Source organism: Nycticebus coucang, chromosome 4 (assembly GCF_027406575.1).
Source record: "Nycticebus coucang isolate mNycCou1 chromosome 4, mNycCou1.pri, whole genome shotgun sequence".
NCBI lineage: Eukaryota > Metazoa > Chordata > Mammalia > Primates > Lorisidae > Nycticebus > Nycticebus coucang.
This window is the reverse complement of record NC_069783.1, coordinates 139,836,327-139,849,290: the sequence shown is the minus strand read 5'-3', so window position 1 is coordinate 139,849,290 and position 12,964 is coordinate 139,836,327. Positions and strand designations below refer to the sequence as shown.

The 12,964-nt window shown below is 46.1% G+C and overlaps 1 protein-coding gene and 1 pseudogene across 1 annotated transcript; one reads left to right on the top strand and one right to left on the bottom strand.

The window, feature by feature from the left end:
* The first annotated feature begins 1,096 nt into the window (after positions 1-1,096).
* On the top strand, positions 1,097-8,741 carry MTFP1 (mitochondrial fission process 1). Its single transcript, XM_053590143.1, has 4 exons — positions 1,097-1,286; positions 2,089-2,216; positions 2,828-3,060; positions 8,527-8,741. Exons 1-4 carry the CDS (start codon positions 1,220-1,222, stop codon positions 8,597-8,599), a joined length of 501 nt encoding a protein of 166 aa, XP_053446118.1. The 5' UTR covers positions 1,097-1,219; the 3' UTR covers positions 8,600-8,741.
* On the bottom strand, positions 6,317-8,520 carry LOC128584861 (double-stranded RNA-binding protein Staufen homolog 2-like; annotated as a pseudogene).
* Positions 8,742-12,964: the final 4,223 nt, after the last annotated feature.

The following is a 12,964-nucleotide window of genomic DNA, read 5'->3' as shown; positions in this document are numbered from 1 at the left end:
GACCTTATAGTGATAGGAGGCTTAAGGCTGAAAACGGGGACTACCACAGACAGTCAATGGTATTCATTTATTTCCGTCTTTATTTGATGTAAGAGCTCATTTTTAATGAGGCCTACAAGTAAGCGCTCCGTAAATATTGGCTACTCTCATTTTTTACAGCGTGGGAACTAACTGGGGCTCAGGGAAGCTAACAGCCAAATGGCGGCACAATCGGGATTTGAACCCAGGACTGCCTGTTTTTAAGGGCTGCGCCTTTGCCTCGAAGATAACCGCAAAGAAGTCACAGACTTTAGTGAAGTGCACTCATTAATCACATGAGTAAACTGAGGCAGGGGAAGGGCTTCTTTCTGTTGTAACCATTAACACCCAGGACCCTTCATTCTATTCTCATTTCCCTGGAGTTTTGTACCCAACCCTGTCTACTTTGCCCAGTTCGTGTCCTGCCCACAAGAGGCTTAGTCTGGGGGGCATACTGATCCAGTAAGATACGAGTGGCGCTTGCTGAGAAGGGACTCCAGAGTCGGGCACCCACCTCTCCAGGGCTCTCACTCTTTAATCCCCCAGCCTCATTTACTGAGATTGCCTAAAAAGCATGGAGTTTGAAACCACACTGGATTCAAATGCAGGCTTGCCACTTAAGCAGCTGTGTGTTCTTGGGAAAGTGACCCACCTTCTCTGTGCTTCTATTTCCTCACCTGTAAAACGGGATCCCAGCCTGGTGGGAGAGTTTAAGGAAGTAAGCCATTGAGAAGTCTTAGCCAACGTCTGGGCCAGTAGTAAACTCAGTAAATGATGACTTATAATTAATCCTCGAAACCCTCCCAGTGAGTGGCTATTATCGTGTCATTTTACCAACGAATAAAGTGAGGTTCAGAGAAGTACTTTTGTCCCAGGTCACACAGCTATGAAGTGTAGCATCCCTTGATACGAACCCTGGCTTCATTGGCTCCAAAAACTACAGTCACTCCTGTGAAAGGTTTCGCGCCAACTGCTCAGAAAAAGTGAAGAAAACCCATCTGTAAAACCCGAGCCTGGGAGAGGGGCTTTGGTGCGCCGGGGAATTTGCAGACGCTCCCTGCTGGCGGAGATAGTTTGACCTGTCCTTCAGTCCGGGACCTTCTAATGGTCCCAGCCCTGCGGACTGGAGTGCTCCAGGAGGTGGGGGCGGAGCAGCAGAAGCAGTGCCGGCTGCAGTAGCCAGAGGCACGGCGGGAGAGCCATGTCACAGCCGCAGCTGCGGGGCGTGGAGCGCGACCTCTACCGGGACACGTGGGTGCGATACCTGGGTGAGCGCAGGGGGACCGGCGCGGCTACCCCACCCCTGCAAGGCTGGGGATGTGAGAGTTGCCACATGCCTACCCAGCCTGGAGGAGTCGGGAGGATCTTAGTTTTCATTCTGCTTGGGCCAAAGATTGGGCTCAGAGAGGGCCAGGGACTTGGCCAAGGTCTCTCTACAACCAAGGGTGGAAGCTTCAAAGAAGTAAGCGGACTGCCCTCTCTGGCTGGTTGTGGAGTCGGTGGATCTGGACTCCTATTTTGGCCCTGCCACTCATTGACTCCCTCTGGGCCTCAGTTTCCTCCTCGGCAAAAAGCAATGAACTTGAGGGCCTCTTTCAGTGGGTGATGGTTGTAAGAGTGGAATGGGGTACCACAGAAAGGCCGGGCACGAGGTGAGTATCCGATTAGAGCGGCTGCTCATCAGTGAAGTTCTCTCTGGCTGCCTGTTACCTCATTAGTGTAGGTACACTCCTAGGATCAGGGCTAGGAAATCTAACCGATGAGCTATGATAATGATGACTCTGTGTTCAGGCTTCAGAGTCAAGGTGCCCAGAGTCCAGGTGGGCATCCTTGGCACCAGTGTACGACCCAGAAAAGGAGGGTCAGAGAGATAAAGTCAGTTGCCTAACGTTGCCCAGCTTCTGCCTTAGCAGGCTGGAGTAGAACTGGCTCTCTTTAGCGCCCCGCTGTGGAACAGTCCATGAGTCTGAGAATTAAGCCTTAGCAGGCTAGGATTAGAACCAGCTCTCTTTAGCGCCCCCTTGTGGAACAGTCCATGAGTCTGAGAATTAAGTGTCCCTTCCCCCTTAGGCTATGCCAATGAAGTTGGGGAGGCATTCCGCTCCCTGGTGCCAAGGGCTGTGGTGTGGCTGAGCTATGGTGTGGCCAGCTCTTACGTGCTGGCCGATGCCATTGACAAAGGAAAGAAGGCTGTAGAGGTGAGTGTTAGCCTGCTCTCCAACATCCGTGCTCCCAGCCCCCCTTAATGTGGTTCAGTCCTCAGCCTTGCATGTAATAAAATCTCCGTAGGACAGTGCAATCTTCACATCCTTACCTGGTACAGTCCACACTTAAGTCCTATTTGTAGGATAGTGTACCCTCGCTCCCATATCTTCACCCCTAAACCTGGATTTGACAGTCTACCAGGGGACCTCGAACTTTTTAAACAGGGGACCAATTCACTGTCCTTCAGACCGTTGGAGGGCTGGACTATAGTTAAAAAAAAAACAAAACAAAAAACTATGAACAAATTCCTATGCACACTGGACATACCTTATTTTGAAGTAAAAAAACAAAACGGGAACAAATACAATCACACGTTGCATGTGGCCTGCAGGCCGTGATTTGAGGACCCCTGGTATCCCAGTCCTGGGTGTGTCATCTCCAGCCCTGAATGTGGTACAGTCCAGAGCCTAACACTAGGGCAGTTCCCTCTGCCCCCAGTGCTCCCCTACAGGCCAGTTGCCTCTCTCTGATCCATCCTCATTCCCCTCATCAAAGGATTTTCTGCCTCTGTCCCAGCTAGATTAAATGTCTCTATGCCCACCAGGTGCCAAGCCCTGAAGAAGGCCGCAGCACCAGGATGGCAGTGGCTGTGGTGGACACATTTGTGTGGCAGGCTCTGGCCTCGGTGGCCATTCCAGGCTTCACTATCAACCGTGTGTGTGCCGCCTCACTCTATGTCCTGGGCACAACCACTCACTGGCCTGTGTCTGTCCGAAAGTGGACCACCACCGCACTTGGGCTGTTGACCATCCCCATCATTATCCACCCCATTGACAGGTAAGTGCTCTCCTGGTCTTGGGAGGGCTCATCCACCCTGCAGGTGGAGTGGGCTCTGAGAAGTATGGGGAATGCCCACTTTGCACATAACAGTGGCAACAGAGGCAGGCTGGCATTTGGAGCTCCTGAAGTAGAAAAGACAGTCTGTGCTCTTTTGTCATGTGATCTGGCAGATACTTTGACAGTTGAGGGAGAGAGGTGCCCTGAGGTTATGGGATGCAGGACAAGTAAATTCCCAGAAAATAACTAGTATTACTAAATAACTAGAGTCAGGAAAGGGCGCGAACATCGGGGAGGGGATGGGTTTGGGGAGGTATTGGTGATGGAAGTGTAACTCAGACTGAATGGTTAAATAAAATAGAAATATAATTCCAGGATTGTGTTGCTTTCAGGCATGGCTGAATCTAGATAGCTAATGATATCATTAGGTAGGGCTCTGAGTCACTTCAAATACCATTAATAGTCCAGTGAAAATCACTAATGGCTACCTGGCAATAGTTTGAAAGGATTGGAAGGAATCTGTGAAAGGGGGAAAAACAAACATGCAAAATACTCCCCAAAACATATGATCTTCTTTCTCACTTTATAGTCTAAACTTGTAAAAAGTGTTATAAATACATGATCATTCTACACAATACAGATTTTCTTTTTTTTTTTTTCTTTTTTTGAGACAGAGTCTCACTATGTCGCCCTTGGTAGAGTGCTGTAGTGTCACAGCTCACAGCAACCTCAAACTCTTGGGGCTTAAGTGATTCTCTTACCTTAGGCTCCCAAGTAGCTGGGACTACAAGCATCCCCCACAACACTCGGCTGTTTTTTTTTGTTGTAGTTATTGTTGTTTGGCAGGCCAGGGCCGGTTTCCAACCTGTGAGTCCTGGTGTCTGTGGCTGGTGCCCTACTGCTGAGCTATGGGCGCAAAGTCCACAATACTGATTTTCTAGAGCATTTCTAACAAATTACAGTTTTTGGTCTTAAGGAGTAAGATTATGGAAAGTGGATGAAAACAGTGAAATCTAAGGGAGCAGTACACTCTTTCTACACACAAAGAAGCTGCAGTTCATTCCATCAAGATAGCAGTTACAGTTCAGTGCGTGATTTTTCAAGGCAACTAAGAAATCAGGACATGGATATTTCCTCTTCTTACAGTTAATAATTCTGTTAAAAGCTCTGATCTATCCATAAAGAAATATTGGTTTTTATGGGAATTTTTCCAAAAGGAAATAAAGGATAAAGAGGAAAAAAAGTCTTCATCCCTGAATTCACATTAACAAGTTAAGTTAAACTCTAAACTAATTTTGGACTATCCTGTGAAATAGAATTGTTGGTGCCATCTGAGGCAGATGCTGTTCTCCCTAGTCGGTTCAAAACATTATACAGTAAAACGTATACGCATTTTTTTTTTTAATTGATGGGGATTCATCGAGGGTACAAGAAACCAGGTTACACTGATTGCATTTGTTAGGTAAAGTCCCTCTTAACAATCGTGTCTTGCCCTAAACAAATACACATTATTATGCCTCAAAGAATTAGAAAGCATTTAATTATTCTTCAAATACCTTGTTTAACTCCTAAGATAATGTATTTCTGGGATGTTATATCTTAATGGTTTGCCATTAATATAAAAAAGAAAATAGTGACTAATTGCATTTAATTTATACCAAAGTACATTATTGGAACAATAATTTTTAATTCAACTTGTTAATATGTTGTTTAGGATATTGCATCCTCATTTATAAGTGAAATATGTTTGTAATTTCCCTTTATAATAATATATTTTTTTCCAATTTTAATATCAGGTATATCCAGATGAAGTAGAATTAATTTGAAGTATTCTTTTTCTAAGATTTGGCATGGTTTGTTTTTTGAAATTATCTTCTATTTTTATTTATAAAAATAAATTCTCTATTTTTTGAGACTGAAAAAAAAAAAAAGTTAACCGATGACTCCATACTGAACCTCAGAGTCAAAGCATTCTATGATAGACATACTTTTATCTGACAATGTGAATGTTACTTTTTTTTGCATTATTATTATTATTATTATTGCTCAATATTTCGTTGCAGCAATCGTCTGATTTCTTTTCCGAATGTAGTTATCTTCGTTTGTTCTTTACGAGGTTTTTGTTTCTAGTCCTTATCTTAAACATTGTTATTGTTATTAAATTTTAAGCCTCTTTAATTTTGTGAATGCAAAAAGTGGAAACCAAAAAAACACATGTACATGTATAGAGAAAATAAAAAAAAAAAGAAGAAAAACAAAACCGTATGTAAAAAGAGGAAAAACTGGGTGCAAAATGCTAACACCAGATGTCTGAAGGCAGAATTTTGTTTGTGGAAGACAAGTGAGAAGACAGATGCTCCCAATCAAGACCAAATGGAAGAGGCCGGGGACAGTGACTCACGCCTGCAATGCTAGCACTCTGGGAGGCCAAGGCGGGTACATTGCTTGAACTCAGGAGTTCAAGACCAGCCTGAGCAAGAGCAAGAACCCCCATCTCTACTAAAAATAGAAAAACTAGCTGGCATTGTAGTGGGATCTGTAGTCCCAGGTACTCAGGAGACTGAAGTAGGGGGTTGCTTGAGCCCAAGAATTTGTGATTGCTGAGAGCTATGACTGACACCTCACACTCTCTGGAGAGCAACAAAGTGAAACTGTCTCAAGGAAAAAAAAAAAAAAAAGGACCAAATGGAAGGTAGTACAGAGCATGAAAAGTAGTTTGTAAAAAAAGAAGAGAGGCTTGCTGCCTGTACTCAGTGGCTAGGGTGCCAGCCACATACACTGGAGCTGGTGGATTGGAGTACAGCCTGGGCCTGCCAAACAACAATGACAACTACAACCAAAATATAGCTGGGTGTTGTGGCAGGTGCCAGCTACTTGGGATGCTGAGGCAAGAGGATCTTTTAAACCCAAGAGTTAGAGGTTGCTGTGACCTGTGACGTCACGGCACTCTACTTAGGGCGACAGCTTGAGACTCAAAAAATAAATAAATAAATAAATAAATGAATAAATAAGTAAATAAATAAATAAATAAAAATACACCAGAGCTGGCAGGTTGGAATCCAGCCTGGGCCTGCCAAACAACAATGACAACTACAACCAAAAGAATAGCCAGGCGTTGTGGGAGTGTCTGTAGTCCCAGCTACTTGGGAAGCTGAGGCAAGAGAATTGCTTAACCCTGGGAGTTGAGGGTTGCTGTGAGCTGTGATGCCACGGCACTCTACCCAGGGCGACAGCTTGAGGCTCTGTCTCCAAAAAAAAAAGAAATTACTGGACAGACCAAAAATAAGAAGAAATGAGGTGTGTGCACATGGCTCTGTCTTCTGTCCTTTGTGTTCCTAATTAACTCATAACTTAAGAGGCACATAGGCCACGCCAACAGGGAAAATGAGCCTTGTGATGGATAGAGATGAAGGATCTGGGGCTAAAGAATTGTTTAGGTTTTGGTTTTGCTTTTAATTCATATGTGGAAGCCTTGAATCTTTGCTAAATATTCCAGTTGTTTTGAAGGTTGTACTGAAGAACAAGGCGGGGGTGGGGTGGGTAGGTGGGTAGGTAGGAGAACTTTTCTGGAGGTGTTCCATTTATAAGGAGTTCCCTGACAACTGTAGCTGAACTATTCAGTGTAGGAGATATACTGAAGAAAGAGCTTGAAGGTTGGTTCGTATCTTTGGGTGACAAATAGCCTGGAGTGTCAGAGATGACAGAGATGACTTTGTGGCAGCTGGCTTCCATCTCTTGATAAACATCAGAAGACAAATGAAGAATTCCTTTTGCAGGGTTATTTGATGGTTCAGGAAGCCCAGCCTTTGGACCACTCCAGCCTTTGTTTTCCCCTATCTTCTCAAGTTGATCCTGAAGACTAGTAGATGCTTTGTAACCAAGTTGTAATAGCATTGCTTCTGCAGCATTTTTTTTTTTTTTTTTCTGGCTGTCTTTTTATTAGATCCTGTTCCTGTAGCAACTTCATTGTCTACCCTGATCTGCATCACAAATTCTTGACATGGAGGCATTCCTCTTTCTGAAAGCAAAACATAATCTGGCTCCTTTCCCTTTTTGGCCTGTTGAGTTTGAGCCAGATGGCTTCATTCCTTGACCATATTTTGGACCAGACTTTACTATTATTTTAGGGCATTAAAAAAAAAATAGTTTGAGTTTTCCACCACCGGAAGAGGTGGAAGTTTTTAAAGCTCCTATAAGATGGTAATTGCAACATGTTTCTTAGAGACTTGCTGTTTCTCTCTCCTTCTGCGGAAGACTCTCCCACAGACACATGAGTAACAAAGCTTTTCATATGTGATGATCCACTTTCTTTGATAATCTCAAAACTGACAGGCATATTTCATTTCAAAGCAATTTGAAACACTAAGCTTAGCTCAGATTTATTTGCATCTTTGTCAGCATCCATTTCTTTTCTGGATTCACCATTCTGATGTGATTTTTCTGGAATAGGTTGATTCTGCAGTGCTTGAAGGGCTTTCATTGCAGCATCGTGTCTAGTAGCTTGCTGAGTCTTTCCTTCCCCCGTCAAATTCATTATTTCCTATAGTCAGCTGAACGTAAAAGGTCTTAGGCATTGGGCAATGATACCTCTTGTACATACCCCGAGAGTTGTAATTAGCTCTATAATTTGAGAATGACTTAGGATCTAATGGCCCATAGATGGTAGGCTCTCCCCTTTTCAAGTCCATCCAGTTCCACAGTTGGAGTTGTACTACCAGGGTTATTATTAACATTACATTTGGGTGGTTTCTGAACTGGTTTGGGAAGTGTAGATTCAGTTAAAGCTTGTTTAGCTACAGCTTGTTGGGCTTTCTTTATATTGTTCCCCTCAGATTCCCATGTCTGCCCACCAAGATCTGCACTGAGAATATCTGATTTATTTGAAGCATGTTAAGACAATATTGGCCAAACCGCTATATCCTTCATGGCTCCATAAACTCCTTGCCAGGGATACTTTGCAGGTGGCTCAAACATTGGCAAACACTACAGAGAACTGACTCCTACCCTATTCCTTGTTGGCTTTACCAACTTAGCAAGCCCCATCAGAAGCCTTTTTAATAGTGACAACAAAAATTCCAAGGAAGGTTGTCATTGGTCCATCCCAGACAGGGTGCCCATCCCTGAGCCAGTTTCTCATTTCTGATTGGCCAGGCTTGGTTCATGTGTCTACTCTTAGAACTAGAAGTGGTCAACCCAGCCAGACCAACATGGAGTGAGAGGAGTCTTTCTCCAGGGGAACATAACTGATCCGGAGGCCTCAAGTGACACCTCTTTGTACTTCAATATCCCTAGTTGAAAAGAAGAGGATGATGTCTGCCTCTTTGATTCTGTCTTTTCCAAGTAGCCCAAAGTGGGAGAAGTCTCCACCTTGGATGGCATTTGTATCCTGCATCTAGGGGTCCCTTTCTCTAGCCTTGGTCTCATGCCTCCTTTGGCCACCTACTCACCACCTCCCCCTTCCTACAGGTCAGTGGACTTCCTCCTGGATTCCAGCCTGCGCAAGCTGTACCCATCAGTGGGGAAGCCCAGCTCCTCCTGACTGCACCCCAGCTCCTGGTCTGTGTACTAGCTTGCTCCTGCTCTGTGCCAACTGCCCATTCCTGCCAGGATGGCAGGATACCTGTCTTCCCGGATGACTCCAAGGCCCTGGCATCTGAGTATAAGCTGGATGGAAGCTTAAAAACAAAGGCCTCAAGGAGCAATGACTGCAGCAAGTCATAGACAGAGGCGGGACCTGAACCCTGACTGCTTATCTGAATGGGAGTGGACTCTGGGTGGGCCTGGCTCTGTCTTGTTACAGGAAAGTTATATCCTCCCATGGAGGGTGAGGGGACTGCGGCCCAGAGAGGGCAAGGAATATGCCTAAGATCATTTGGCAAGTTGAGCAGCCAGGACCCCTACCTGTGTGGCTGGAGTAGATACTCAGGGAGAAATGCAAGAATGCAGTAACTGGAACACCTCAGGCCAGATTCTCTGGCCAGTCCATCCAAGGTGTAGGGGCTGTTGGGGCCTGGCCAGAGGTCCCTACCCTGGACCCAATAAATCCTTAAGATACTGTGTTTTTGCCTCTTTCTGTTGGGAATAAGCAAGGCTGAGATGGTGCAGAGCAGGGACTTCACTCACCATGTGTGGTTCATTGGCCAGTGCTCTTCTGCAGTGTCAGGAGTTCCACCACTGGTGCCTCCTGTCTCCTTTGGAGTAGGCGTTGCCTTTCTCAAGCCTCCTAAAGCAATGAGCCCTCTGGGAAAGGAGCCTGTTGGCCAATACCTCATGAGCCTGAAGGTGCCCAAGATGGTGATGACAGCCCCAACACACAAGTATCACATGAAATTCCCTTCCCCCATGAGGGGATTCAGGGGTCGGGGAGAAGAAAGTGACTAGGGGGCTGCCTCCCACCCTCATCCTAGGTGGGGGAAATGGTCTATTTTCCTTGTGGCTTCCCCTGAGCTGCTGGGCCTGGGAGTGCTAAAGGGGCCATCCCTCCCACCCCATACCTCGGCTTCTGGGTCTGCCCCCTTTTTGTCAGCTAACTTCAAAGGGGTAGAAAGATTGGGCACTGGGCACAGGGCTGAAGCAGACCTGGGTCCTCTCCTTAGCCCTGCCCCAAGCCACACATCAGGTCCAGCCCAGACCCTGGCCCTACCCGTCATAGCCCAGGTCAACCCTGCCCTGGTGGGACCACCTACACTAGGACTGGAACTTAAAATGGTAGCAGAGCCAGGTGGGCATTCTGCTAGTGAGACATAATGGGGGCGCTAAGGTAGTGGCTCCTGCTCAGGAGGTAGGGTATCTACAGAAGCGGGATAAGTCTGAATAGCTTACCCTGGAGCTAGGGGTCCCTGAGGCATGGGGTGGGCTTTTCTCTGCTAACCTTCTGGCTTATACTGTCAAAGTCCATTTCCCAGGCTCCCCATGGCCTTCTCCATTCAGGCTCCTGCCTTCCCTCTTAGCTCCCTTAAAGGTTCCTTGTTCTCTAGACCCCTCTCCCTACCCCATGCCTGGGCTGACACCCCACATCCTCCTCTAGCCCATCGTTCTCCCAGCATGTCCCCTCCCTGCTACTTGACAGTCACAGCTTGAGTCATCCACCCCTGTGTGCTTGTGACATTTTGCTCACTGTCCACCTTCCACCCTCCAGGCTCTCCCTAAAGTTGGGAGCTGCCCAGGCTGAGCTGCAGCTTTGTGCTCATGGGCATAGCTCTGCCCTGCCTCTGCCTGTCTCGCCTCATCACCACCCTCCAGCATCTCTGAGTCCCTCCCACAACACATGATGCACCCAGTGCTCCTAGCTGGAAATCCTTTTCTTCCTGGCCAGCCCTCAGCATCCTTCTGAATCAGCTCCAGTGCCCCCTCGCTGTACCCTATTGTGGGACCCTTCTGCCGTTGAGGGCCTTGCTGGTGGCCCTGTCTTATAAGGATCTACAAGAGTGCAAGTTTGCAGGCCCCTGGCTCATAGTAGGTGCTCACATGAACGGCTTTCAGGCTCTCTTAGGTCAGGCTGGTGGGGATGAGGTCTGTGGACATCTTGTCTGTAGGAGAGAGACCCTCTGCCCTGTCCCTGCTCCTGCTTTGTTCTGGAGATGCAAGTGATGGAAGGTGGGAGCACATCAGGGGAGGCTTTTGGGCAGGCTCTGTGCATTGTGCTTTCATTGAGGATGTTCTCTGCCCACATCAGCCTGGGCTGGACTGCCAGGGGACAGCCTCCTTCAGGAATGTAATCAGACAGATGTCCTTGTGACTGTGAGGAAGGATCCCCAGCTGGACACCTGCCACCTGCATCTTGGCACCTACCCTCCGCCCTGGTCATGCATGGTTACATAGTCTTTGTTGCCCCATTCAACGCTTGGGACTTTGCCCAGGTGGTGAGAGGGCAGTTGAGGCTCGGGAGGACAAGACTGCCAAGAGTCTAGGGGTACCTGGGAGATGGTGTGTGTGTGGGGACAGAGTTTGGGTGTCTGGTCTGGAGAGTGATAGAATAAGATCATAATGCCTTGCTGTATGGCCTTGGGCAAGTCACAGCCTCTCTGAGCCTCATATCTTTCTCTAAAATTGGCAGAGGCCTGAATTGCTGTAGAATTTGGTTGCCCAGGGTATGATGCAGACTTGTCATTTATCATTTGCATGTTATACTTTATGCACTTTGTACTTACATTTAATTCTCGCACTCTCATGCAGAGGTGAAACTTCATTCCCATTTTTTGGATGAAGAAACAGATTCAGAGAAGGATAGCCCTGCTGTCTACCACCTGATGCAACTTAGTACCACATTCTCCAAAGCAGAATAGGTGTCTAAGCAAGGAAGGGGCCTAGATAGGAAACTGAGGCCCAGAGAGGGCAAGTGACTTTGAGGTCACACAATAAGATGGGGGTCAAGCTAGGGATGTACCTGTCCTGGCTTCTTCCCCCATCATAAGAAGCTGGTGTCCCTGAAGATCTCAGGAAAGATGGTGGAGTTCTTTGTGACCTGGTCTACACACCCCGACCTGGAAGATCAGAGCAACCTCTCTTCCACCATCAAGTCAACTGCATGGCCAAGGGATGAGCAGTGCCTAGGTCCCCTCAGCCTGTCCAGGGTGCTGAAACCTGGAGGCCTGCAAGAAGAGGAAGGATAGGCTGGGTGAGTGTGTGCCTCTAGTGCAGGGGTCCTCAAACTTTTTAAACAGGGGGCCAGTTCACTGTCCCTCAGACTGTTGGAGGGCTGGACTATAGTTAAAAAAAAACAACAACTATGAACAAATTCCTATGCACACTGCACATATCTTATTGTGAAGTAAAAAAAAAAACAAAACGGGAACCAATACAATATTTAAAATGAAGAACAAGTAAACTTAAATCAACAAACTTATCGGTATTTCAATGGGAACTATGGGCCTGCTTTTGGCTAATGAGATGGTCAATGTCCGGTTCCATATTGATCACTGCTAGTTGTAACAAGTGATGCAAGTGTGCATCAGTTAGTCTAGATCTGGTTGGAGATTTCAGATGTTTCATTCTGGAAAAAGTCTGTTTACAGACATAAGTGCTACCAAAGATGGTTGCCATTTTGAGTGCATGGTTCTTGAGATTAGGATATGTCTCAGAGGGGAGAGATGTATAGAAATTAGGAAGGCTGCTTCCTTGAAGACTTGAATGCGTCTTTCAGAGAGTCACAATTCTGCAGTTCAGCCAGTTTCATTTGGTAAATCGTATCCACATTTTCAATGTCAAGAGAAAATGGGTTACAGAAAAGCTGTATGTCCTGTTCATGGAGATGAAGCTCTTTAAATCTAAATTGGAACTCCTTTTGCAACTTTTCCAGTGAATCCACACGTTTTATTTGGGAATGCAACCAATGGATTTTCCGCTAACAGATTTTGAGTTGTAGGGAAGATGGCAGAAATTTTCCTCCTTCTCTTGTTTGATGAGGAGGCCTAATTTTACTTCAAATGCTTTCACATGTGATTGCATATCACAGATGCGCTTCCCCTTTCCTTGAAGTTGCACATTGAAATTGTTGAGTAGCTCTGTTACATCTGTCAGAAAGGCAAGGTACCATTTCCATTCTTCATCATTGAGCTCTGGTTCTTCTTTGTTTTTTGAAAGCAGAAAAGCTGTAATCTGTAGAAGTAGGTCATAGAAATGTTTCAAAACTCTCTTTCGATTCAGCCAATGGACTTCTGTGTGGTACAGAACATCTTCACAGGCAACATTTAGCTCAGACAGAAATTCCTGAAATTGTCTGTGGTTTAGTGCATTACCTCTAATGAAGTTAATACAAGATACCACAGTTTTCATAACAGAGTCCCACTTCTGTGATTTACTACACAGCACTTGTTGGTGGATGAGGCAGTGTATGGCTATTGGATGAGAATGGTTATGTTTGTCCATCTCTTGGTTAATGTGAGCAATTACTCCTTTCTTAGAC

Coding starts and splice junctions, on each gene's coding strand:
- MTFP1 (XM_053590143.1), top strand. CDS start 1,220: ATGTCACAGCCGCAGCTGCGGGGCGTGGAGCGCGACCTCTACCGGGAC. Junction 1,287..2,088: donor CACGTGGGTGCGATACCTGG/GTGAGCGCAGGG, acceptor CTTCCCCCTTAG/GCTATGCCAATGAAGTTGGG. Junction 2,217..2,827: donor AAGGAAAGAAGGCTGTAGAG/GTGAGTGTTAGC, acceptor TATGCCCACCAG/GTGCCAAGCCCTGAAGAAGG.